The following is a 27,565-nucleotide window of genomic DNA, read 5'->3' as shown; positions in this document are numbered from 1 at the left end:
CACCCCACGATTATTAGCTTCTACTTGTTTTATTCATCTGTTCCGTTTTAACTTTTTTTATTCACCGAATGATGACATTCCCAACATTGCAATAGATATAGCAAGCTACTTAATAATATGTTAAGTAAGTCATCAATTTTACTACATTGGGGATTACAAGGAAGAAATCTGCTGAAAAACTTGTTGTATTGTTTGTTTTTGAAACTAGTCAAGTGGGGTAAAAAAAATAATCACTAGATAAGCAGTTACATATCACGTTTATGTAAAAATATCATGTTTTAAAAAAAGTGCTCAACAAAGAATTAAAAAAGAAAATAAAAGATAAACTTAAGTGTATAATTTGATGGTTGAGTCAGCACCACTGGAGAATAACCATGGCTGCAACGGGTGGAAGAGAGTGTCAAATACTCCAAAGTCGTCAAATGCTTCGTGGCCTTTTAGTTTCTTCAATGGCACAATAAGTGCATTTTGCAATAAGTCACTTAAAAAAAAAAAATTACACAAATCAGTTACACCAATAGGAATCATTTCTTAAATTATGAAGATTAAGATTACTGCCAAGCTACGGAAACTTACTGTTCGAGCATTCGAATCTTGCACAATTTTCCCCTTTAAAATATTTATTTTTAGGGAAAGTTATGAATTATTTTTATTGAAATTTCCGGTACTTCAAATTAAACTACTGATAAAATTCTATGAAAAATTGGAAACACAAATATTCACAAGTATTCCTGAAAATTTGTATTTTATCGAAGGAAATTTGGCAACATGATCATGCTAAGGTTCAACGACTATCTTCTTCAGCATGACAGATTACCACTCAGCAAAGGGACCAATGCCATTCACACGAAAAGGAACATAAGTGCAAAAATTCTCAAGATTGAGTTTTTTATTACGCACAATTTAGTATAAAACGCCCAAAAATGAAAAATTAAAATAGGGACAGTGATGCTTTAAATTTTGCAGATTAGAGGATGTGGTTGTGAGAAAGGCAAGTTAAATTTTTCATCTGACATGATTGAAGTTTAAAACTGCAGCAATAAAATGCGATTTGACGTCCTTCCCAGTTTAAATGGAACGTGCAAAGAAGGAAACGCATTTAGGGAGAGAATGAGTTGGGGGTAGTTTTAAATTCTACGAGTCATGAATTTTCTATTGAAAACAGCTCCAAGTCTAGAAGTAACATTTTGACGGTGAAAATAGTCATTGAAATTTGTCCAAAACATTGAGTCTTACTGAGGAAAAACCTTAGAACCCACAGAAAACTCAGATCTACATAGCAATTGAACCTTTTTTTATCTTCCCTTAGCTGCTTTGCTGGGAAATGATACACCTTTTCTTGGAATGGGATTGTGTTTTGTCAAAAAACTTCTGAGTAAAAATGCTAATTTAGAAAAATATGGAGCATTTCAACAAGAATCACAGTTTTGAGAAGGATGTGAAAAAAAATCCAGGAAACTGCGAGCCAATGCAAAATTATTCAAAAGGAAAGTAACAAAGCAAGGTAAAAAAATAAAGAAAATCACTTACCTATAGACCATACTATGAGAGACAATAACATTTTTGTCATCGGAGCCAGAGGCCATGAGAGGGTACCGTTTGTGAAAGGCAACAGATCGTACGCTACCAGAGTGAAACCTAAGTGTTTTGTAGGGCTTTGAGGATAGGTCAAGATCGAACCAAATAGTTTTTTTATCATACGTTCCTACAATTAGATTGTCACCTCCTATAAAAAACAATAAGTCAAAATTAAAAGCGTCAAAATTGAACTAAAATGATCTCTTTGATTCAATTTTAACTTGATTTTCGGTTTTATGGTATTTTTTCACAATGATTCACTGCAATACTGTTAGCCACTCTAAGAGGAACAATAAAACTAGGATGTTTGTAAAAGAGGGAAATAATTAAAAGTAGCCATTCAGAAATAGTTTTAGACTATAATTATGCGCTTCTAAAAAGAAATTTCCATCTGTTTCTCTGATAATAAAAATTCCTTAAGGATTGGACATAAATAGCAACAAGCTCTTTACAAAATGAGAGATAAATTATAGTAATTATGAAAAGACTGCATAATCTGCATAAAGAAAAAATTTTACGGTTCAGCAAAATACTAACCTGGATGAATAGCCATAGAAGAGATCCATTGAGAATTTGCTAATAGCTTCTTGGTCAACTCTTGTTTGACAAGGTCATAAACTCGAATATTTCGTTGCGTCTAGAATTTTAAGTAGAAAATAAAAAAAGAATTACACTTTTCTGTGATTGAAAAAACCTTGAGTGAGGTAACTAAGGTAATCAAAATAAGTCCCCCCAAAAAAGTTTTCACTCTAATCTGCTTGCTCCCTGAGTGCATACTGAATTCACATACATATCTCCTTTTGTTTCTTTTAAAAGAGTCATGCACCATAGGCCTCCGTGGATAAGCCACGCTTTTTTCCCTGATTTTTACAAACTCAAAAGAGGGCTGTAGTCTATCTGCAGAATTCAAAGACTTCTGCATACTTTCCAGACTTGTAAATGCACGATCATCCATTTCCCACTCAGTTCTATACAATGCTTGAAGTTGTTGTCCCGGAAACAGCGAAGGTGGCACAGCAACCAGAAAGAGGTGAGTTTATCGGGTGATGTTGTCTCTACCAGTGACACAGACTTTACCGATGATAAAGTGGAAGTTCTGAAATTGAACTTTTGTCTTGTGATACTTTGAATGTAGTTCTTCTCTACTTAATGAAAATCTCGCATCTCAAAATTAGGTTATTTAAATTGTTAATGAGCTCAATGAGTCAGTTAAGCTCGGGAGGGATTTGCCTGCAATTAGTCGAATCTAACAGTTTTTGGTACGAGAAGAACGATGCACACGTTAAAATTTCACGAAAAATTGTCTCTGTGGAGATATGACGCTTCCTTTTTAGGGGTCCTCGAAAACATGTTTGAACCGACCGCCGTGAATCTTCGAATCTACATGTCATAGAACGGGAAGATGGCAGCGATGAAACCAACCTGCTTACTACCACCACGCTGCCGTTGTTGATATCACGATTTTTCGTTTGAGGTTAAGGAGATTAAGTAAGTTCTGTGTGAATGTTTCGTATCCTACGTACATCTGTATCGCATTCTGATTGAAAAGCTTAGAGAATTAAGAACAATGGATATGAATCTCAAACACAGTAGCCTACATAACCTCCAATTGACCAGAAAAATCACAACGCCAACGCGCCGCCACCGTGTATTCTTCCACTACGCATTCCGCTGCCATATTGATCGTGACGTGTACATTCGAAACCTACGAGCGCGCGGTTCAAACGCTGTTTTAGGCCACCCTAATTTTTGGCACTTTCAAATAAACTTTTCTCCCTTTTGTAGTCATCAAAAAAAAATTCGGAAAAAAACTGTAAGCTTCGGCCACTTACTACTTCCGAATGACACAATAAAAAAAATCAACTTAACTGACTCATTCTTAAATTCCAGAATAATTCACTTAAATACTTACGGCGACAAAGAAGTAAGGAATTATGGGATGGAACAAAACACACTGAATTATGCCTTTTGATTTAGAGAAGGGAATCTGTGACCGCCTATTTGACAGTTGATGAATCAGTACTGAGCGGTTTCTCTCCGTCAGGCATCACAGTTGCAAAATAGTCACCTTTTGCATGCCAGGTTATCTGAAAAATAGAGGGCATATTTTAGAACTGGAGACAAATAAAAGTAACTTATTTTAAGCTTCTTCATTTAAATTTACTATTAATGCAAATGGTGATAATCAACACTGCTCTTTAATGAATGGAGCTTACAGTAATGATTGACGAATTCTTTAATATTTTAAAATCTTGGTACTGATGCCTTACCTGTTTGATTTCTTTAAAATGATTGATGATGATTCTTATGCCTTTGTCCCATAGTTCTTTTTCTGGATGCTCCCATTGGACAGCAGCCTTAATTCTTTCAGCAACTGAAAACACAACATAATTTTAGAATCGGTAAATTCCAACTAAGGGCTAAAATTAGGACTTCCCTTTCCATAATCAGAGGAGTATACTGGCGATTAATGATGATAAACATCTGCGAGGGATGAAAGTTGGTATTAGAATGTGTGATTGGGTTTTAAACATTAAAGGTAACTCTGATTTTTAATGCCTGAAATGGAGGGTGGGAGAAGCTTTTAGGTGGTCATCCACACTAGAATCATGACAGATATAAGGAGTGCCTCATCATAATGCGAAAATGAGACAATTTTTCTGACTCTGGAAAAAAATCTTTTTAACACAATATTAAGAAATTGATAACCATTTTGACTTTCCAGAGAAATCAGTGAATTGCACAAAAAAGGGAAATCTAGTTCGAATAACATGCAAAATTTGTTTTGTTTTGATGGTTTGTGTAGAAATTCTAAGTTGAAGAAGATTTTTAGTTAAATTTTTACTAAAAGTTACTGAACACGCGGAAAGGCAAAAAATAAAACCAAGAACTTAGCTTACCTATCGCAGTCTGCTCAGGAGGCTCATCCAAGAGAGTATCAGTTTTTCCAACAACAAGAAAATCTCCGACACTCGGATTGATGAGGAGTAGTTTGCGATCAGCTGCCACCGCAACCAATGAAAGTGCTGAGTTTGGACACCAAGCAACAGATCTAACAACACCACCAACTTCGAATGTCTTGACGCAACGGCCAGTGGATACTTCCCATACTGTAAAAAAAGGACAGAGAACTATAAATTTGGATGTACTGTGAATCGTCACAAGTATGCTTGCATTGTGCATGTATTGTACTGCAAGGAGCACACAAAAAAAAAAAAAAATTAATAATGATCAGTATCAAACAAACTGCATTTTTGACAAATAGTTAGGCAGTATCCTGTCACATTTGTACATGTATATAAATGTGGGTCTTACACTTATCCTCTTGACTGAAAATAATATTTTCTACCACTGTTTATTGGTTACATTTTATCTCCTATTTTTAAGCTATTATTTTGAAAGACATAGAGACATATTGCCACCAACTATCAAAGACACTAGCCGATCGTAGATCAGGATTATAAGAACTGGACCGTAAATCTGCTATTTTACCTTTGGCTGTGCAGTCATCTGATCCAGACAAAAGATACTGTCCAAGAGGATCGACAGAAATGGTCCGGACCATGTTTGTGTGTCCTTTGTACGTGAGGGATACAGTGGTTGGGAAGGGCTGCAGATCCTTTGGACTTGGCAATTTCGGCAACAAATCTTCAGGTTGAATTGATTGCTAGGAAGACATAAATTTCAAAATTAATAAGGGCAAAAACAAGTAAAAATGTTTATTATAGGGAATGAAAAATTGATTTTTGCAGAAAATTGAAGCACCCAACTATTTATTTCTTGGTTACTTACGTCTCTTTTTGGCTTATCATCTCCTGCATAAACAAAGTTACTGTTCAATTTCGTCCAATTCTCTTTCGAGGGGAGGTTGCTCAGAAAGAATGTTTACTCTTAAGGCAATTGCAAATTTTAAAACGTTTTCAATCAAGTTGATGTTCTTTCATTTGAACGCAAGACAAGTTAGAGCACATAAAAATGATTTAGTTATAACAAGTTAGTATGACAAGTTTCTGACCACTGCTTTAAAAAGTGAGTAATTTTCAACAATAAAATGATTCCATAGTTTCAGTTTTCAGTGACTAAAAGTGGACCCCGTTCAACAGTTAGGAATACGATACATCAAGATCAAACAAAGAAAAATAAGTTAAAAGTTTTATCCACCTCTAAGACGATAATGTTTGATATGTAGTAATTTTCACATTTAAAATAGTTTTCTCGACTTTGAATTTTCGACAGAAGAAAGTGTGCATCTTGTTAGACTGAAAACAACTCCTAACACATTGTAAAAGACATACAGACACAGGTTTTGGTTTCTTTCTGGTTTTGGTTTAATTCAGTTCGAATGCACTTGAGTCATAACAAAAAGATCGTTGGATCCAAGTTATTTTTGGGTCTCCAGTGTCTAAATAATGATGTTTTTAAACTTCGTAAACAGATAACAACATTAAAAAGAGAGCTTAAAGTACTTACTCTAACTTTTGTGGTACGAGGACAAAGATACAAGTCCAAACAGCGTGTAAACCTTTCTTTGACAAACTTCGGATATGCACCAACCTCACGCAAAGACTTGTGTTTTTCTGGCAAGAATGGATACTTCCGTCTCCAGGGTTCATCCTTCAGCGACTCCCACTCTTTCATCTTTGGACAGAGAAATGATAGAAATGAGGAAGAAAATTCTGAAATACATTGGAGAGTGAAACAAGACTGCTAAGGATCCCACATCTCTTTAGGAGGAAGTTGAAAATAAATTCTGTACTTTCTAAGCTTTTCCAGACAAGTTTGACTTCTTTTAAAACCTATGTAACTATAAACAGAGAGAAAAAATTGTTACTTTGGACACCTCAAACAGTTACAAATACATGAATTACATGAATCTTGATACAGTCAATCAGATTTTGGAGCTATTTTTAAATATATATGAAATAATTCTGTACTTCTAAGTACTTTTCCAGACAAGTTGACTCTTTAATCTAAGTAACTATAAACACAGGGAAAAAATTGAAATTTTGACAACTCAAGCAGTTACAAATACATGAATTAGATGAAATCCGTTGATACAGTCATAGGTTCAGATTTTTGGAGGCTATTTTCTAAGAATCTCCGACTGTTGGAGGGAGAAAAAACACATTTGTCATAGAAATGCTTGTTATTTGGCTGTTTTATGACACATACATTTGTCTAAGTAATAAATTAAACAAGGTGGAGAAATGGTGCTAGGTCCACCGCCACATCTCATCTCGGGCCCTGGTACCAATTTTCTGGCCCGGGCCCCTAGCACAGGGGGGGGGGGGGGGGGGGGTGGGGGGGTCCGGGGGGGCCTCCCCCGGGAAATTTTTGAAATTTTAAATCTATTTGGACGCATTATATGATAGGAGATTTTCCATCAATTTCTGCAGAATAATTACGCCTTTTTGTTTACTTTCAGCACCAAAAACTTTCGAATTGTTGCATTCAAAACATCTATAAATTTTTTTTTGAGGGGCAGATGATAATTTTCAATTCTATGGGGAGCCGGGCCCCCCTGGACTCCCCTTTCGTACGTCCATGGCAAGGGAGTTAAGCCATTGAAGTCGAGGATGCCCAGAAAGGAGCCTCTTAGCATCCGACAACGGAAGAAAATGAAACACAGTTACTAAAAATATCACTCTACATATACTCAAAATCTTGAAAATCTCTAAAAAAGTAAGAAAAATTTTATAGTGCCCTAGCGTGTTTTTGAAACTTTATTCACCTTTGCGAATTTTGTAATTTTCACTTTCCCACAGACAGGTTACACATGAATTCGTAGTGTTGTCACCTCTCATGGCCCCTCCAGGCCCGGCCCGTACCAAGACCAGTATCCCCCCTTGTGGCGGGCCTGGCTAGGTCCACACCATTTTCCGTAGTAATAAATTAAATTTATCACAGTTGTTCTTGAAAAAAAGAGACCTACATTAATAAACGCAGAAAGAACTTTAAAACCATAAAAAAGCATGATACCAAATTCTGTGGAATGATAAGTCCATAAATTGATTTTGAGAGGAATATCCGTAAAAATTACCTCTTCTTCATCCAGGAGATACTCGGGTGGAGGATTATAAGATTCAACATGGGACGGAAGATGTCTTTTTGGGGCTGGAATATGATTCCTAATACGACGCATTTCTTCTGCAGTGTTGTCAGTATCCCAGAGCATATAGAACTTGTTGGCTGCTTTCTTTTTCTCATACCTTTCTCTTTCTTCTTCTTCTAACGTTTTAATCCTACCCATTTTAATTCCATGTACTAAGTGATTAATCTGAAATCAGAAGCATAAAATTTAGTGCTTTAATGAAGCAGTAATGACTGATCATGAATCAGTTCTAGGGGGAAACATTCTGTTTCCATTAGAGCTGTGTCAATAACCTGAAATCAAATAAACTTGATGATAGAACTAAAATTCCGAGGGAGTGACTAAAAGAAGTCAGGCAACCCTAAAAAACATGATCGAATACTGACTCTCAGTAATACTTGTCAGACTTCAGACAGGCTTTGGTTTTTACTTCTCAGCGATAACGCATTCTGTATTTTGTAGAATTGGTGCTAGCATTTAGAGGAAAGAAATCTATATTAAGTTGTGCTTCTGCTGAAAACTATGGACAAATTTAAAAGCTATGGCTGTACATGCTGTCTGATTTACATAGATTTTGCCGTGCACTATTCCTCGATACCTTGGAGAGGGCAATCATATGTGGCTAAGCTGATAAAATAATATTGGATGAAGGTTCAATTCCTGCGGCAAAGAATAATCAAAAACTTGTTAAAGGGAGCTTTCATTACTTGTGATGTTCTTAAACTAAAAAAATGAAATGATTTAGTACTATCCATTAAGATCGTATCATTTGAGAGTAATTTGATTATTTATTGATACTTGCAGACTTTGAAATTTTCTTGATCCTTTACTAAGAGCTATTTGATTAATAAAAAAAGGCGCTCAAAAGGAAAAAAAGGAGTTACATCACAAGACATTATGCAAAGTCATTCATTAGTTTTGATAACTTACCTTTTTCTTATATGCAAGACTAGGTAAGAAGGATCGTTTGTGCTCTGGGAATTTTCTTAGGGGAGTCTTCATCACCTCTGAGGTAAACCATTCGATCCATGGCTGAAAAAATAACGATTTAAAATCAGAAATATGAGGAATTAGAAAATTAATCAAAAATAAGTATTTGAAATGCATTCATAGCTTTCTGCCCTCCGTATAAAATATGCCAGTTGCAATGTTATAAATAAAAAATGCAAAATATGTATACACCAGCAGATTATTAGCAAGAAAAAAAACAAAAACAATTGAACATGAGTTTGGCAAATAGTTCATAGAAAATTAGTGAGCCCATACACTAGGATCAGCTGAGCTAATAGTTCATTTTCTTAGAAAATTAATGAGCTCATACACTAGGATCAGTTAAGCTTAATATGGAATAATTTCTTCATCTTCTCAACTAGGAAGTGGCATGGTGATGCTCAATAATCTCAATAATTTCAGTTAATAATTTTTTGATAATGAAGTCAATGGTGTTTGAAAAGAAAAACTCTGAATAATGATAGGAAATGCTGCCTAATGATACATTCATGTTGCTATGTGTAAAATCCATTTGGCCATTTCAGTTTCAGATGGAAGATTTATAAAATTTAATTTTTCTTGCATTCACAAAAAAAGTACAAGACGATTTAAAAAAAAAGAGAATGGTGTGTGATATTCTCTCATGAAAAAAAGGAAAAAGATTATCTCGGTAACAATACAGCTTTGCGATGTTGAAACATCACTGGCTGGTGTAAACGTTCAAATCTATGAAAAGGAATAAAGCAAAAACATTTGTGAGACATCTGGTGATGTTCTTACTTTATACTCATCATGACTTGGATCCGGAATTTTACTTCTTTCCAGCCTGCGAATAATCTTGACATCTTCTTTGCTGAGGATGACTCTTTGGCCAGTCATCGGATCTACTATTGTTCGCCTGAAAGAAACCAAAAAGATATTTAATAGATCAGTTCGTATTGGTGAAGGATTCAATAGCAAATAGTAACCTTGCATAGTTTTAAGAGCAAAAGAAATGGTAATGAGAGATAAAGTTTGATAAGTCTTCACTACTAACCAGTAATTTGGATCTTCCATCCGGTCTATGAATTCGTCCAGTAGATCACCTTGCTTGGGTTTCATTATTTTATTTCCGTCAAGGTCATATCCCAAATGCGGATAGTTTTTATACCAATCCATTGGAATATTTCCCACTGTGTTACGCAGCTCCTGCAATAATCAAAGTGAGGTAAGATAAAGTTTTCTTGCATTATTAAATATTTCTAATTTCAAATGACGATGAGCCAATATCTTTAACAGGGTGAAAATGAAAGAATCACTCTGAAATTGGATGTTCATTTTCTAGAAAATAAAAACACTGACGAATTACCAACTGCGTCCATGCTCAAAACCATATTGTTATAAACAATTATCCATGTGGCAACCATAAGGCAAAGGCAAATCCTCATTTAAAGGCATCACAAAAATCCTGCGGAAGTCAGTACTGAGAGGATAGTTTGAGTGAGTTTTTGAAAACTTATTCCACATGCATATACTTACAGTACATAACTTAGCCGGCTACCATGAGCCAACTACTTGCATGGTAGCTGTCTAGTTATTTCATAGTGTTTCTTGGTCAAATTTTTGCACAAGTACCTGATATTCTACAGCATGATGTGATGCTCGAAAATTCCTAAGATATGTCCTAAAATCTAGACTTTATCAAGTGATCGATTGATGAGCGAATCATTCTCCAAAGTGTAGAAGAACCACCTTAACACTCTTCATTCACAGCCTCAAGGTAACCTGGAATGTGTTTTGAGCTCTTCTGGATGTTGAAAAGATTTTTAAGGTTGGACTCAACTGAAGTCACCAACAGGCGGTGGCAATATACTTTTTCCCGAGACCTATTAGAATCTTGGTCTTCACTACATATTAATAGGCTAAAAGAGGGGATTCAATTAATAGCTTTGAGAGCTTGTCATTAACAGTGCTTCAGAATCTTGGTTATAGGATTGTCAATTTAAGTAATTGGTGTGAAAAACTTACTTCTTCATCAGATGAGTCCCCATCTTTGTACTCAGCAAACTGGAAAAAGAGAGAGAAAAAAAAATGTCAAGCATTTGAAAAAAATTACTTTGAGATCTACATACTAGAGTATGGTGGGAGCAATATCTTGCTTTGGAATAAAACCCAGATTCATAATGAATCAAAATAATATAAGTTCTCATAATCTTGGGAAAAATTGAAACCTGATAAAATTATCTATTAATACTTCAGTTCTGTGTTTTTGATGTTGCAAAATACATGGAGAAATCGTTACTTTAGAGTCTTGTAACAACCTTGTGATGTCCATGTCAGTTTATGTGGAAAAGTAAAGTGTCATAGTAAGATCCTTCAGAAACACAAATTATTTACTCACTTATTGTACAGAATTCAAAGAAAACCGAGAAAGAAATATATTTAACCAAAATAGACAAGGATACAACACATGTAATAAAATGGGATCAACTTTAAACCTCTATTGTTCACAAAAGTACTTGGACAATATATAAGCAATTGCTTGGCGTTAAAATTACAACACTCGGGACTTCCTTCCTGCTAGATTACCGATGCAGCTTTCACACTTAAGCATGGGAGCTGTAGAAAATCTCTCATGGACCTTCCGGGCGTCAATCGCGAGGTATCTCGTGATGAGGTGGATGAGGTCAATAAAAATCCATGCTGTAACTTTGTCGCAAAAGCATGCATTCTGTCATGTAAAGGGGCTTGTTGGAGGTGAGGATATGAACTACAACTTCTGACCTTTCTCTGCTGAATGCACTGCAGTTTGTCAACATTAATCAACATAAACTTGAATTTTTCAGCAATTCATGATTTCTTACCCAGCGCTCAAGAGGTTAAGGGCATTTTGCCTCCCTTCATCATTTTTAAAACCTAGGAATTCAAATCCAAACGTCCCAGATCCACTTGGGATATTGAAAATTTGATTGCTGAGAGGTACAGATTCTATTCTATCAAAATCATTTTCTCGCCAATCTTTTCGCTACTAGTTGCTCAAGTTCGCTGAGCAAGCCTTGATGTAAATTATCGGTTTTCAGCGGCAGCAATAACATTGAACAGAATCACCGAGTCCATTCAATTTAGGAGGTGACCTGAGGTGTATGCTTTGGATTAAGTGAATTTTAAAAAGTGAGAAAAACACATAAACGCTCTCGGATACGAAATATATATGTAGAAACAAACAAATTAGGACTTACATCTTCCTCATACGGATCATCACTGCTTGGTCCAGCATTGTCGTCTTCATTTGAGGCCGCGGCAGGTACCTCGGGGATTTCTACTCTCTCCTCCATCCCTATCGGTTATTCGTCACTTAAAAATGAACATAAAAGTTATAAACTGTAAAAATATTAGAATATTTCACCAATGTTAGTGAAAACATGCGAGGCACATGACAATTTTGACATCTAACCTCAAAAACACATGCGGCAAGGTGGCTGGTGCATTTCTCCGGAGCTCAACGTTGAGTAGATAAGGAGTGTAAACAAACAAAATCAATTATCAGTGACAATGGTGGAAGTGAAGTGAATTTTCATAGGGTTTCTCTAGTATCTTCCAAAAATCTTTGTATTTTTATAATTATTTAATTTATTTATGGAAAGTTCTTTTCCTTAGTAGACATTATGGATATTGATGAACCAAAGGTTAGTTTCTTATTATGTTTCACGATGATGAATAATTCCCACCTCTATCACAACGTTCTTGCTCTCATTTTTATCGCCAGATTTTTCCAGTATTGGTTGTCATTTCTTTAATATGTATTCTACAAGAACTTCAAGGCCTCTCGATTTGTAATTATGATAGCATTACTTTTTCTCTCAATCTAGTTTGTAGGCTCTTTATCATATGTTTGACTATCTATCGATGTCAAGGAGAGCTTTATTTATTAGAGACATTTTTCCTTTCAATGATAGACCACTTTCATTCATGAACTCCTTAAATTTACTTGACCATTCTCATGACAAGCGAAGTTGTGTTTTCAAAGTAAAATGTCTGCTGCTCGTGGACATCTTCCAAATTCTTGAGTCCAACCAGAGCTTGTTCATCACATATTGAGACAAAGTCAGTCTATGATGTGTGTCAGTCTGTGAGTACTCAATACTGTATCATGTATTTTCTTTATTAATAAAGAAATCTGAATCTGATCTGATGATGGCTCTAACCAGGACTAATCACTAGCTGAATACATGCATTAAAGTGGTATCAATTATGAGTGTTGATAGAATCATGATTCGACTTTTGTCTCAGCATGCGCTGAGCAAGCCTCAGTCGTGCTTAAAGTTGATGAATGTTGCTGGATGACAAGGTATGAGGAGAATTTGTCAACTTCGTCAATAATTAGTCAGGAGAAAGTAAAATTGACAGCCTTGTTTGTTTATAATTGATGACTATGATAAGTTTTGTACTGGAGGAAGTACAAAATTTTGCTCTACCCATGAGAAGTTGCAAGTATATTTTCATCATGCCAACATAGTTTTTTGGTTGCTTAACCCAGAAACTCTCTCTTCTCTTCTCTTTGTGGCTTAAATGTTATCTTTTGTTTTTACAGGATGATGAGGATGAATTGGCAGCGCTCATGGCTGCCAGTACAACGGTCCGTAAGAGAAGACTTGAAGTTGGGCCCACTATCAACCCAAAGAGGCGCAAGCAATTGAAAGACCTAGCAGTACTTGTATCCGCCGATGATGCATGTCAAAAGGAGCGAGAACAAAGTAAATAATTCTTTAAAGGAAAAAAGCAAAGTTCTGTGAAGAACATCATCTGAGTGGGCAAATTTCTCAAAAATAATCATACATGATCGAATTGAGGGTTAATTGTAAACCGTTTTTAGGGAGCTTTTTAGTAACGAGTAATGTACAAAAGATTGATCAAACAGCTCCATTACTTTCATGATGTGGTTAAAACGATTGCTGTTCTGTTAAATTTCTCTTAAAATTTTTCCTCAACTCATTATTTTATTAGCAGGTCAACAAGTGCTTGGTAAAGCGCTGGAGTTCATTTTGATTGAAATGCACTTACATTCAAGCTATGACAATCATCACAATTATAACCCTTATGGCATAAATTCATTTTGGGTTTCAGATTCGGAGGAACTCATATCTGGACGTATTTCTGTCAAACGGAACTAAGCGCCATAGGGGGAGGAAGGTAGAGGGGGGCTTGGATTGGCGGCGGAACCGGGCGTCGGACCCATTCTGTCCTACACTCGCAATGCTTTTCCATGGCGCTTAGTTCCGTTTGACAGAACGCGCTATCCGGCATTCTAAATTCCTCAAAAGGAACTCAAATTGGCGCTTAGTTCCGTTTGACAGAAATACGTCCATCTATGCTGTGGCTTTCGGAAAATTTTAGTAATAATAATTTTTAAAAAAAGGAGGCATTGACAAAATTTGCACCATCATTAGACCTACAGTACTTATTATGAGTAGAGTGTTTGTGAAAGATTTCGCCAAAATGCGCTCGAAATTCAGTATAAAACTGAAGTCTCATTTTAGAGAGAAAAAGCTCATTCTAGCAGAAATTTTCTCTCATGAGAGGTATGCTCATAGAAAGTTATATTATAATTATTAGAGCAATATTTTAGACTTATGTGTTTTCTTTTCTGTGGACTGCTGTTTTCCTCAGAATTCATTATTTTTTTCCTCTGTTAGATTTTGCTGCCAACTATTTCAATAAACTGAAAGAACAATTGGAGCCGGCAGTTTTCGTCAAGGTTTTGGAACTTTTGAGTGACTTTGATGGGACGTCAGAAGGAGTTATCAATCTCTTCCAAGACATTTCATCTTTATTGCCACCTTCTCTTGCCAAGGAGTTCCTTTGTTTTTTAACTCCGGATCAAGCCCACCTTTGTGGGAAGTTCATGGACCATTTCATTTTGTCGAAAATGATTGAATTCTTTCGGAAATTCGAAGTGAGTATCTCATGTTTGATCTACGCCTACTTTTTTTCAAAGCAATTTTTTTATTCTCTTTAGTATCCTTCAGTGACACAGTGACACTCTTCAGTGGCGATATGACTGTTGAATAGAGTTTGTTCACCTCTCCTATTTTGTTTTATGTACAGCTACTTATATCTTCTAAAGTCATCTCTTTTATTGGTTTTTCTTATTTAAATAATTTGATTTTTTTTTGCTTTTGTGTTTCTTTACTCCAGATTTGTTTTGCAAAGCAACCTCAGATGGTGCGAAAATTCTATGACGTCCTTTGTCAGCTTGCCTCGTCTGAGGATGTTTCCTTGCAACAAGTGCGTGAGGCTGTTTTACCATTACTAAAAACCAAGAATTTTTTAATGGAGTACTTTCTTCAACTTTTTCCCTCTGAAAAACCGTCGGACAGGTATGTCTGAAGATATTTTTTGTTTGAGTGTGTGTCTAGAAAATATTGAGAAGAGTTAATTACTTCTATTTTTACTTGACAAGAGACTTAGTTCTGTTTCTCATTATGTAATATTTAAATAGATTAAATGTAAAATCAAGCTACAAGATTTTCTTTGTTCTTCCATCTTATTTAAATAGTTCCCTACCAAGGTCAACAAAATCTCATCAAAATTTTAATTTCTTAATCAAAGAGAAAAATTTTCTCTCACAGTGGAAGAAGGAGGATTTTTTATTAATCCTTAAGTCTGGCAAGCCACCATTGACTCTTCATTCGAATTGGCCCATAATTTTATTTCATTTTTATTTTAGGCAAGCTACCAGAAAAATGATTCTTTTTTTTTTAATAACATTGCTCTTTGGTTTTTTCAGCTTTGTTTTAGATGATTACGAAGACATTTACCTTGATGGTGAATGTGGAGTTGAAGAAGAGATTCGGTTAGCAGAAACAGAGGAGTCAGCAAACTGCCCTTGCTCTTGCCATCCATCTCATGCAACGCATTGCCAGCGATGCGCAGTGAAAGTATGTAACTATTCATTCTATGAAACTCTATTACTAGCCAGTACTCTATTTGTGTATATGTCTACAATTTTTTTTTCATCCAAAATTTACAACGTTCAGGACTATCTCATCAGCAAATTATGGTTTCAGTGGGAGGACGCAATGATTCTCCTCCAATCATAAATCTTAGCTTTCAGTTAAATATGCCTAAAAATGAAAAGTGCTGAGTAACGTTTTAAACTAACATTTTTAAGGATATTTTTTGCCTTTTGTTGAGTACATACACCGTGCAAAATGTTCAAAAAATAACTAAGATAAAAAAACAAAACAGGAACACTATTACAGGAACAGTTTTATGCCAAGAGTAAGGTTTCTTTATCAGGCCGGTCAGGCAAGGTTATCCAAGCATCACAACACAGCATTTCCATCCAAATTTCATCTAGAACATAGCAGACACATTGGAAATTTTCAGTTTTAAGTTGTAATTGAGGAATTAGTACTTTCTTGTGTTGTAAATTCTAACATACCACTCAACAAAAAACCAATCTTTACTGAGTCTCATTGGGTACCACATCAATTTAAAAAAAAAAGTACCTAATTCAGTATGTATCGATACTCTCAGTGTATTGAGTAGGACTTGAAAAGTTTACAAGCAATCGGCACCAAAGGAGGCATAATTTGATGGGAAACGTGACTGTAGTTATTGACCTGAAAATGTTTTTTTTTTCAATGGCTGATCTAACTTGTGTTGATTATGGTCTTTTCAGTGAGTAGGAATTTTGAATTAATTAACTCTAATGTAATTACAAATTCTAATATCTTCTTGAAAAATCAATTTAAGTATTATTAAATTTCCATAAATGCAACATGTATTTCATGAACTTTTGACAAGGGAACATGTCTTACGTTACTTCAATTCTTACCTTGTATATCACTTTAAATTAAATAATAAGTGCCATTTGCGCATGTCTCTGCCCAGACTTTGTTTAATTTGTTTTTTGAACTTGCTTGCAGTACATCAATGGACGTGTGTATATCCAGACTGGCAAAGTGCTCCGCTCAGCAAGAGTTGAATTCAATGGATTCAATCCAGTTGATGCCCTCCGCCGCGTTTGTGTAAATAGTGAAGAACTAACACCAAAAGCGAAGCCCATTCGACGCAAACCTGATGTTCACAATCAGAAAGATTTATCCCCTATCAAACATGTGTCATCACCCCACATGGCAACAACAGGTACTTCTGATTTAAATCTGCCGCTGTTGTATCACAAAATATCCAGACTGATGTTTTAAGTGTCTGTTCTCTCTATAAATTCTATTTGTACCCTAGAGAGGAAAGTCAGTAAAGTAATGGTTGAGAGGTTCTCTTATCCTTTGAAGGAAATTTGCAGAAGAGGAAAAAAATTGCATTAGGTTAGGATCATTTTGAGTTGGCGATAACAAACAAGCTATCAATCTTACATTCTGTAAACCAGTTCGATAAAGTTGAACTTTAACCCTCAAGGAAGAAAAAAAGATTTTTTGCATGATTTGAATTCTTCCTTACTTTGTGCATTATTTTTAGGGTTTTAGATCAAATTTCAGCTTTTCTTCTATTTTTAAGTATAAAAATTGCTGACAATGAGTCCCTAAAATGTATACTACTCTCAGATTTTATCACAAATGAAGCTTTGCACCTTTAAAATGATTTTTTTCTGTCTGAGTTGTTAAGTCCATCATAAGTGACCAAAATCAAAATCCCGCATAGATGTTTTCAGCAAAAGAGTTCTTAGTCTCTTTGGGAAGACATACATCAATAACAGGCCTAGTGTTGAAAGTCAATTTTGAGTTATTTATGCTTACTGCCGATGACTGCTGCAACAGTACCATTCCATATGTCATCAGAGTCGGACTGGCGTAAAAAAAGTTAGGCAGCTACTAGGATTTTGGGGCCCCTGACGTAAAAACTGGGCCTCTATGGGGGGTCGCCCCCCAGGGATGGAGGGGGGTCCGGGGGTCCTCCCCCGGAAAATTTTGAAAATTCAACCCCTGAAAATAAAAGTTTTAGGTTCTTTTCGCATTGAAATTTGATAAATAGCGCCTCCGAAAATGTCACCATTTTTTAGATATTTTTTGAAAAATTCGGCGATTTCTCTTGTTGATAAAGAAGCACATAACCTCCTCAAATTTTACGCAGGGGCCTCTGCTGGTATCTTTTCAGAGGCCCCGCCCCTGAAGTTACCTTCTCCCGGCTGCAGGGCCAGTAGGGGCGTCTCAAAAAAGAAGTCATCTTAAAGTGGGTAACCTTCAAAGACCGGAAAAAAGAGCTTTCGAGACCCGGAAGGGCCCCTGAAAGTGAAACTCTTTTTTTCGAGCCCAGGGTCAGGGGCCCCTGCTGACATCTTTTCAAGGGCCCCAGAAGTGACCTTCTTCGGGCTATAGGGGTCTCAGAGAAAGAGTCATGCTGTTTAAAGTAAAAAACCCTTAGAGGCCGGGAAAATATAGCTTCGAGGGCCGCTCCAGGGCCCTTGAAGCTCATATTTTTCGATCGCTGAGGGGCCCTTTCAGGGGCCCCTGAGGTTACCTTTTTCCGGCCGTAGGGGCCTCAGAGAAGGTTTTATGAGTTAAACCCTCAAGGACTGGAAAAAACGAGGGTTTTTCAAGGATTCATTTCATTTATTGAAGAATAAATTCAAGGATTTTTTTCAGGATTTTTCACTTTTTCATGGATTCATTTCATTTATTGAAGAATAAATTCAGGAATTGTCGGCTCAGGGGCCCCTTCGGGGCCCCTGAGCCAACAATTCTTAGGCAGCGATCGCTGCCTAGCTGCCTTAGCCAGTCCGGCCCTGTATGTCATTAATTTTTATGTGTTTGCTCCTTTCAGAATCTGAGGATGAGTCTCTTGAAGTGAGAACCATTAATGGAACTAACAATAAACCAAAATCTGCAAGATCACTCAAGATCAAATTTAAGTCCAGTGAAAAGCTCTTGGCAAAAGTTAAAAACCCTAGAACTCAGGAAGGATCTGAAGAATTGAAGATAATGTCTGATGAAAATGCTATCACCGACTTGCCTGACTGTTTTCTAGCTAGGAGGTTGTCACCCAGCGAGAGTTCCGAGCTGAGTAATCTCAATTTCAACAACATACTTTCTGACAATCAAAATGAGTATAGCAAGCACGCAGACTCCGAGAGTGTGTTTAATTTTTCTGTTCATAGCCCACTAAGGAGAGCATCAATTTGCCTTGAAGGCTTTGACTCCACGAGTGAAAGTGCACAGAGCCCTATCAAAATGGATCAAAGATTGTGCATACCCCTAAAAAGAATAGATGACGATGACTCGCTGATGACAATACACAACAAAGACAACCATAACATTTCAGTAGAGACAATGAATACATCCTCTGACAGATCTGGCTCTGAAATTTTCAAACCTGACACGCCCATGAAATCTGATGTCTCAGGAACTGTTGATACAATTTTAACTTCATCCGACGTCGATGAAATGAATGTGTTTATAAGCTCATCGAACATAGATAAAATCAATGTTTTTGGAGTGAGCCATTTTGAAGCAGCAAAAAGTTCTCAAAAATGTGCCGAAAAGTACTCTGAACCTACCATGGATTCTTTAAGCATCGATTCGTTTTTGAATATTTCTAACCTGGATGCCAAAATTGATTCATTTCTGACTAATGCTGAAGGGGCAAACAATTTAGATGCTCTTTTGAATGATTCTTCACCTGAAAGTTCAAATATGGAGAAGAATACAGACACTAAAGAGTCAACAAGTTTGCATCAATCAGAAGGTGACAGAAATTATGCCGCTGATGATAATATCAAATCATCAATGAACGTAAGTCCAGTTCCGAAAGTTGTTCGTAATATGGACTCCATACTAGACTTAATAGATCAGAATGTGTCTGAAAGCAGAAATCCCTCCATTTTAAATGGTTCTAGTGAAAAAGTAAGAGATTTCCAGCTGCCGAAAGGGGAGGTGCCTGAAGTGGTTGAGATGAGTCCTAAAAAGGAAGAAATTCTGGATGAAGATCAGAAATCCACCGTTCTCTCTACAACTTCTGATGCTCAGAATTTTAAACCAGTAAAGGTCCGTAATATGGACTCAATCCTAGAATTTGTTGAACAAAATGTTCCTGCACATAGCAATATCTCAAATTTAAATATTTTCAAAAATGAAGATGAAAAACCTCATCTTGAAAATGTAGATTCTCAACAGCTTGACAAAGAGGCACCTCAAACTAATCTTGAAGCTCGGTCAGTCAGCCCATTGAAGGACAATAAATCGGTGAAGGAAGAAGTAAAAGTTGAGGTTTTAGACATAACTTTTGAACCTAAATCTCCTCTGAAAATTTGTGACGCTCTACAGTCGAAGTTAATTTCAGATGTGAAGGAGGAAGCACCAGATACTAAAATCATTTCAAACATCAAGGAAAGTCAGTCTCTTCAAAAATGTAGCATCAATGAAGGGACTCCAGTAGATATAGATCAGGGTCTACTTAGCCCTAAAAGTGAAAATGGCTCAGTTAAAGAGGAGGCTGAAGAAGTAAGCCCGACATTTGCAGCTCTCTCTGCCGCTGAGGAATGTAGCATCTTAGAGCCTAAAAAGGAACAATTTGACAGCCAAGATTCTGCGCCAATATTAGACAATAGTAGGGTAGAAAGCGAGACTCAAGCAGATGCAAATCAGGCTCTTCTCAGTCCCAAGACAGAAGTAAAAGAAGAAATGCAGGAAGAACCGCAGGAAGCAAGTCAAATGACTTCAGCCGATGTCTTCGGTAATTTCAAGTCGGAGGTGGAAGTTGTTGACAGTGAAAGAAACGAAGTAGATTTCAGTGCAACAGAATCCTTAGATACAGCTAAGGTAAGGTGTCAGTTACTTGAAACGCCTTTAATAGTGACTCAGTCAGAGGCTGTTCAAAGCGTATCATTTATTTACGGAGAGGGAGGAGACGAAAATTTGAAAGTAACGCTTTTCTCTGCTGATCCAGTAGAAGAGAAAGTTATTGATACCGATATTCTATCAATTTCTACTGATTCAGCAACTGGAGAAACTTTTAGCAGACAAATTTTGCCTCACAATGGTGCAAGTGTTAAGATTATCAACAAGTCGTTACCCACTACTTTAGTTGAGAAGTTGTCAGAGGACAATAATGCTGCAATTTTAGGCCGAAGTGAAGTTATCAATGAACCAACTTCAGTAAATTTCAGCCATACGGAGGAAAACATCATTTCCAGTTCTTCAGAGGTTGAAAAAGTACCGAGAAATAATTTTTCTTCACTTCGTGATCTGTTAATCAAGGACCAGTTTAATCAGGAAATCTCAAGTTTCGTCTGCGAAAGAACGGAAAAATTACCTACTGCAAGCAGTTTTCCTTCAAGCTTTACAAGTAATATTGAAAAAATTGAAGATCCCTCTACTACTCATTTAACAATAGTATCAAATAAAGAAAGATCATTGCCTCATGTTGCAAGGGGTTCCTCAAAAGATTGCCAAAAAAGATCACACCTGAAACTTTCAGACCCAACACCAGTCAGATCCTTTGTCGATATTCAAAATAGTGCTGAAGCATTACCTGTGGAACTTGCTGAATCTCAGAAAAATGGAAGAGGAATAGTAATATCCACGTCAGGCTCGGCTGTTAAACTCACGGGAGGCCACATAACAGATTCCATAACAGATTCTTCTCAAGAGCTTCCAGAGGTGCAGAAGTGCGATGAACTTGTTTCCCCAGATTGCAGTAAGAAGCAAGAAACGAATGCTGAGAATATTGAGAAATTGATGTCCAGTGAACATCAAAGTCAACTTGTAGATAATCACCTTAAGAAGGAAGATTCTGTGAACCTCAGTGATTATGTAGGGAGTAAAGCAAAGGACCAAGGAAACGACTGGACAATGGAAGAAGACAAGATAATCTTGCAGACTTTCCAAAAAGATCCGGATATGCAAGATATTTTTTCTAAGATACAGACTCAACTGCCGGAGAGATCTCTGCAAGAGGTGAGGTTTTTTTTTGTTTAAAATGTGAGTTACTTAGTGCAGGGGTGCAGAAAGTTCTTAGCCCTCCAATTTTTTGAACTGGCTTTCCCATTTCAAAGACCCATTTCCCCCAAAATTTTTTAGCTTAATGACCTTTTTTTCGTCCTTTTTTCATCAGTTGCGGAGTTTTGGCACGGAAGACGCGAATTTCACTACTATTTTTCAAAAAACTTGCAAATTTCTTTGTGCTTCTCATAGGAACATGCGAATTTAATGCTTCATTCAGTTCACCTTCCCAATTTTTCCAACCCTCCCATTTTGTCCGACCAGCAGCCTTGCGATTATGATTGATCAATCGGAAAGTTTCTGTACCCCTGACTCAGTATTGTGTTTTCTGTTTTGTTCTATTCAATAAATACCACATGGATTATCCATTTGCTCAAAATCGGGTCAGTTGTAAATTAACATTTTTCACTGGATTACATCTGGCCTAAATTTTTACCAGCATAAGTTTTAGCGAAAAAGTGCCCAGGCAGTGCCTCAACAGGCAATTGATTTTACATATCTACTAAAAGTAAATATCAATCTCTATAAAATTTCGCAGCACATCAAGGATTCTGTCTTTTAGAAGCATTATTGTGCAAGGGTGGTTCAAAAATGAATTTTCCATATTTTTCTCTCAAGAACTATGAATGAGAAAAAGAGCTCTTCATTGATATTTATTCAAACTATGTCTAAAGGTGGTTTCTTTTCTTACATACTTAATTTCAGGAAAATTAAAATTGCCAGAACTCAGCAACTCCCCATCTTTGTCTTTGATTTTTTCTTTTTTTCTCTCTGTAGGTATGCATGTGAGATGTTTGTTCCCTAAAATATATTTTCTTTTACCGTGTGCCTATTTTGAGACTCAACAAACTACAATTCTGTTTTCAGGTTCAAAGTCGGTTCTATGTTCTGATAGAGTTGTTGGAAAAAATGTCGCACAGCTCTGAAGATGCTAGCAAGAAAGAATAAACCAAGCCAGCGAACCATACTTTATTTTTCAGTACAATCTTAAGAAATCCACCTAGCACATGATATATACGTGCAACTAGCCATAGGAAGGTAAAAATTGAGTTTTCATTGATCAAATCCCTCAACGATTTTTAGCACATAATTTTTTGTTAATTTCCAATTGTTTTTACAGTTGACTCCCTGTGATATATTTATAAGCTCTAAATTATATTTTTCCTAATAAAATGATTAGGTATAAATTTTCAGTGTTTTACATGTCCAACTTTGAAAACCATCATTTGCGATTACGTGCAGACTCTCAAACTAAAATTTTGTCCCTTTGAGCAATAGGTATATTGGATCAAAACTAAAACAGCAGAAGGCTTTATATCATGCCAATTTATGATTTTTATATGCAATTTGAGACGTTGAAACATAGTAGTTCAAACGCCTTCCAATTTAAATTATGTTTTAATAATACCTGAGTAATTTCTTCTTCCATTTGAAAATAAATGAAAATTTTCAAACATCCAGTAAAGTTGGTACATAGATTTCAAGGTAATTTTTCGAAATTCGAAATTGCTTAAAAGAAATGTAAAGTTTGTAAACCATCCAAAAAGCGTACTTTTTTAAAAAGAAGAATCGTTTAATTAAATTACAGACGTTTTGAAAGTGGGAACCAACAAATTGATCCGCATTGCTTTTTATTATTTTTCCTTTTGGTATTAAAGTCGCAAAGTTATTGCTTAAAGGCAGCTGAAACTTTAATCCACACAATTTTGCTACCACCCTCATGAATTCCTATCAAATCTTGTATCAAAACAATGGAGAATTTGCATGCAAATTTTTTATTGCTTCATCTGAAAGTGCTTAAAGAGCTGATTTCACAGTATTTTTTATTTTTTTCTGATACGGGAAATAATACAAAAATAGATTTAAAATTGAGAAAATTCACCGCTAAGTGCCATCATATGGCAGCATTTCCCATTTAAACACATGTACGAGGGTTATCCAAAAAGTAAGGTTCCCTACCTTGTATCTTCCGAACGAAAAGAGATAAATCAAATCGGTAAAAATTTACATATTAGACATACTCTAAGCTTTAAAACAGCTCAAGTTTTTGAAAAATCGGTTGAGGACTTCGCGAGAAAAATTCAATTTTACTGAGACGACCTCCTGTCGCCGCTAGAGTACCTGTATAGCGAGAGTATGGACAGATCGCTTCATGGAGGGCTTAGGGCCCAAAAGTGCAGCCACCCTTCTAACCAACTTCTAACGCACAAAATTTCACTGCCAGTCTGCAGATTCCAATTCTAACCATGATGGCCAAGAATGTACAGAAATGAGCGTTCTTCGCGAAATTGAGTAAATTTATGCAAAAACTGAGTCAAACACGTGCTTAATAAACGACGGTTCGTAACAATAGTATTAGTAAATCGTTCTGGATAATTGAAATTCATAGGTTGGCTGCATTTCTGGGCCCTAACTTTATTCGCAAAAGCATCGGTGAGGGCCTGATGGATTTTCGGAGTTTCACATCTGTCCATACTCTCGCTATACAGGTACTCTAGTCGCCGCGTGCCCACCTCCAAGGTCAGGATGCGCGGAGAGTCGCTCACTTCTGACTCCGCGCATCGCCTCTAAACATCAAATGATAAATGAATTCAAAATATTTCATTAAGTAGGCCTTACCCTACTTTTTGAGATAGTCTCCGCATCTTTTTGACATTTCTGGTATCATTACAGCAGCTTTTTCATGCCTTCCGCGTAAAACATCTCGACTTTGCTCCAAAACCAGTCATTGCCAGCGCTCTGCACCTCTAAATCGGTTAGAAATCGCTTTCCACAGTGGAAATTTTTCATCTCAGGAATAGACGAAAGTCACCTGAGGCTAAATAAAGAAAGTACGGAGGATTGGTGGAAAAATTTTACCACGGGTAAGCAACTGATTTGGAAGTGCAGATCGCTGGCAATGACTGGTTTTGGAGCCAAGACGAGACCTTTACGCGGAAGGCATGAAAAAGCTGCTGTAATGATACCAGAAATGTCAAAAAAGATGCGGAGACTATCTCAAAAAGTAGGGTAAGGCCTACTTAATGAAATCTTTTGAATTCATTTATCATTTGATGTTTAGAGGCGATGAGCGGAGTCTGAAGTAAGCGACTCTCCGCGCATCCTGACCTCGGAGGTGGGCACGCGGCGACAGGAGGTCGTCTCAGTAAAATTGAATTTTCTCGCGAAGTCCTCAACCGATTTTCAAAAACTTGAGCTTGTTTTAAAGCTATAGAGTATGTCTAATATGTAAATTTTTACCGATTTGATTTATCTCTTTTCGTTCGGAAGATACAAGGTAGGGAACCTTACTTTTTGGATGACCCTCGTAGTTTAGCAGATTAGATCATTTTGTCAGACCTTCTCCAATAATTGTTCAATTCATGAACCAAGGGTATCCCCGTGTTCAGTAGTTTCCTTTTAAACACGAAATTCATCAAATTTCAGACACCTGCAAATTCTCCATTGTTCTTCTTTTTTTAGGGGGGAGGAGGGAGTAAGGAGGAGGGGTGACGATAAAGGAAATGAATTGAGATAAAAAGTCTAGATCGAAAGTTTTACTTGAAAAAATACACAAAGGAAGTTAAGATAAGAAAGTAGAAGTGTAGACACTAGAATCGTACAAAATGAACAATATGCCTTACTTATGTACAAATCAAAATTAAACAAACAATCTTAGTGACAAAAACTTAAACGTGATCTACATACTACTGACTTGATAAGTTTCTTATTGCTACGAGTCCCACTCTTGCTGTACCTTTGTAGTTAATGATACCTAATTGAGGTGCTGGGTGCAGGACGAGCACCTCTCGGTTGCGGTGTTACAGAATCTCAACTAACAATTAAAGTTTTGTAGAGGAATCTAATGGATGATGACATTTTTACTTAGTCCAAAATCTTGTAGAATCACAGAAAATATTCAGAGGAAGTTTCAAAAAATATGTATGCATTTGCTTTACTTACACTAGAAGAAGTGTTATCCTGGAGATTCTGAGGCGCTCTGCACCTGAGAAGGATACCTCCTGCTCTCTGCACTTCAATTATATTCTCTGGAGGAGAGCCATCAATTTTTGCATAAGAACTTGCGAATCCACTCATCATCATATGAGGGGCTTGGAGGACAAGGCGCATAAGTGCAGTTTTTGCTATTTCAAGAAATACATCTTTGAAGTTTTCATATTACATGAATCCTTATGGCGGAAGAAAGTTCAAACTAACTTTTTGATGCTTAAAAACTGGAATTTTAGTGCGAATTTTTCACAGAATATGCATTAAGACTAGTTTCACTTAAAATCATTATTATCTCAAATTTTTCAAAAACTGCACTAATGTGTCTTACCCTTCAAGCCCCTCAAATGTAAATTCAAGAGGGAGAAAGAAGCAAATTGTGCAAATACTTTTTACTGAATGATGATAGTTGCCGGGACATTGGCGCAGAGAGTTGTCGCAAGTTTTTATGTAATCTGCATTTCTTCGCAAAAGCTATGATGAAAATTGACGGGCTCCTGCACAGGCGCAGGAAACGCGGCAGTTCTTTTCATGAAGAATAAACAGTATTTTTCTTAGTTCTAGGTACCTTGTTAGGGAAAGGATCGTGAAGAAGTATTATAGGATGCGCAACTCCTGTTTTTCTGCTGTGGGAGGGAATGACATTTATTTTCAAGTCTCCAGCCCAAGTAGCATTAATCTTTAAGAGTGGCAATGGCGTCAAATTATTGCAATTGTATTAAATCAAGTATATCTATCAAAAGAAGTCGCAATAAAGTTGCTGAATTATCGCAATTTTTAGTTGTCGCTTCGTGCTGCTCATTCTCTTAGTTCCAGGAGTTAAATGGCTTGGCAAAACAGTTGCAATGAAACTTTTTAGTTCCAGGAGTTAAATGGCTTGGCAACAAAGTTGCAATGAAACTACAATTTTTGGATTGCACGTTCTCGACACTCACTTTTCCTCTGGTAAGAATCATTTGCAATGATCATAAGTATAGTGTACTGGCCATTTGTTGATTAAGGATTAAGAGATTAGCGTTCATTTTTTATATGAGATAATAGAGTGCTGACCTACGTACAGTGGATCGAGTCAATTAGATAGGTCGGACATTAAATTTTTGACTAAAACTGAAAATTTTGATGTTTATTTAGTCACATTTTGCATTTCAAGGAGTGCTTTCAGAAGCAAATTTCACGAGGAAACCAATGGACCCACTTTCAGAACGTCAAAGTTTTGTACGAACGGAGTTATATCAGCGTTTAAAGTTTCCATATTTTGTCCGACCCTTCCCATTGACTCGATCCAGTGTGCTACGTTGGGTTCGGTTTGGTTACGCAACTAAACTAACTCTGCGGCAAAGCGTGCGGTATCAGAGAACACTGCGGGCGCTAGTCTTAATCGTGCGGAGCATTTTTACCGCGGTTCTGGACAGGAAATTAACGCGCTAATTTTCTGAATGAAAATTTATTGCAATTTGATTCCTCGAAAAATGCCACTTGGGAGGCTGCGGACTTGATGAAAGGTTTATTTACAAGTGTGGATCTCGGTGACCCGTGTACAAGTTTTACATTCGACAAAGCAGCACCACTGAAACTTGCAGTCGCATCGCTCCTTGACGATCATCTTCTTAGTGTTGTAGCCTCGGTCGCAACACATCAACTTGCAGCCGTCCATCCCAATCGAAGTCCGGTTGCAAATCCGTCCCTGAGTCCCTGAAACAACAGAAGTGGAATCATTAGCAGCGCCAGCCATCGTTGGTTGCGTCTTCTTGTGAAGAAAGATCCCCGAATCCCTCTCTCGCTGCTACATCGCTAAGGCCTTGTCTCCACGGGACGTTTTCATGGGATTTGTCCCAAGTTCGAATCGCAGGAATGAAACTTCTGGGATTTTTTCCAGTTACCGTCTCCACGGGACGGGGCTCATACAGTCCTGCGACTAGTTTTCGCGGGAAGATAAAGTGGTTAAAGTCGAGTGTTTAACCGGGATTAGAATAATAATTGC

The 27,565-nt window shown here is 36.8% G+C and overlaps 3 protein-coding genes across 4 annotated transcripts in view; 1 reads left to right on the top strand and 2 right to left on the bottom strand.

Moving 5' to 3' along the window:
* Window positions 1-238: 238 nt before the first annotated feature.
* LOC109036767 (ribosome biogenesis protein BOP1 homolog) lies at window positions 239-12,112 on the bottom strand. Its single transcript, XM_019051133.2, is given in 15 exon segments — window positions 239-481; window positions 1,531-1,726; window positions 2,116-2,215; window positions 3,491-3,613; window positions 3,615-3,665; window positions 3,849-3,952; window positions 4,479-4,688; window positions 5,071-5,245; window positions 6,049-6,216; window positions 7,619-7,855; window positions 8,600-8,701; window positions 9,440-9,557; window positions 9,696-9,847; window positions 10,667-10,705; window positions 11,878-12,112. Coding segments are annotated over 15 exon segments (2,025 nt in total). The 5' UTR covers window positions 11,974-12,112; the 3' UTR covers window positions 239-327.
* A 55-nt stretch (window positions 12,113-12,167) lies between these two features.
* On the top strand, window positions 12,168-23,021 carry LOC109036792 (uncharacterized). Its single transcript, XM_019051164.2, has 8 exons — window positions 12,168-12,324; window positions 13,230-13,392; window positions 14,332-14,591; window positions 14,834-15,015; window positions 15,426-15,576; window positions 16,570-16,789; window positions 18,422-21,552; window positions 22,465-23,021. Exons 1-8 carry the CDS (start codon window positions 12,304-12,306, stop codon window positions 22,543-22,545), a joined length of 4,209 nt encoding a protein of 1,402 aa, XP_018906709.2. The 5' UTR covers window positions 12,168-12,303; the 3' UTR covers window positions 22,546-23,021.
* A 2,097-nt stretch (window positions 23,022-25,118) lies between these two features.
* LOC109036796 (protein Wnt-5b) overlaps window positions 25,119-27,565 on the bottom strand; it is a 135,804-nt gene continuing 133,357 nt past the window's right edge. For both annotated transcript variants that reach the window (XM_072301221.1, XM_072301220.1), the window contains one exon: window positions 25,119-27,276. In XM_072301221.1, the coding sequence (XP_072157322.1) occupies window positions 27,089-27,276 (188 nt within the window). In that variant the 3' untranslated portion in view covers window positions 25,119-27,088. The remainder of the gene's footprint in view (window positions 27,277-27,565) is intronic.

Source organism: Bemisia tabaci, chromosome 6 (genome assembly GCF_918797505.1).
Source record: "Bemisia tabaci chromosome 6, PGI_BMITA_v3".
Lineage (NCBI taxonomy): Eukaryota > Metazoa > Arthropoda > Insecta > Hemiptera > Aleyrodidae > Bemisia > Bemisia tabaci.
Note: the sequence above shows the minus strand (reverse complement) of the source record. Positions and strands in the feature narration are given on the sequence as shown.

Bases quoted from the DNA above. Each gene is read 5' to 3' on its own strand.
- LOC109036792 (XM_019051164.2), top strand. From the start codon at position 12,304: ATGGATATTGATGAACCAAAG. The intron at 14,592-14,833 runs GTGAGTATCTCA...TCTTTACTCCAG, and splicing joins AATTCTTTCGGAAATTCGAA to ATTTGTTTTGCAAAGCAACC. The intron at 15,577-16,569 runs GTATGTAACTAT...ACTTGCTTGCAG, and splicing joins GCCAGCGATGCGCAGTGAAA to TACATCAATGGACGTGTGTA.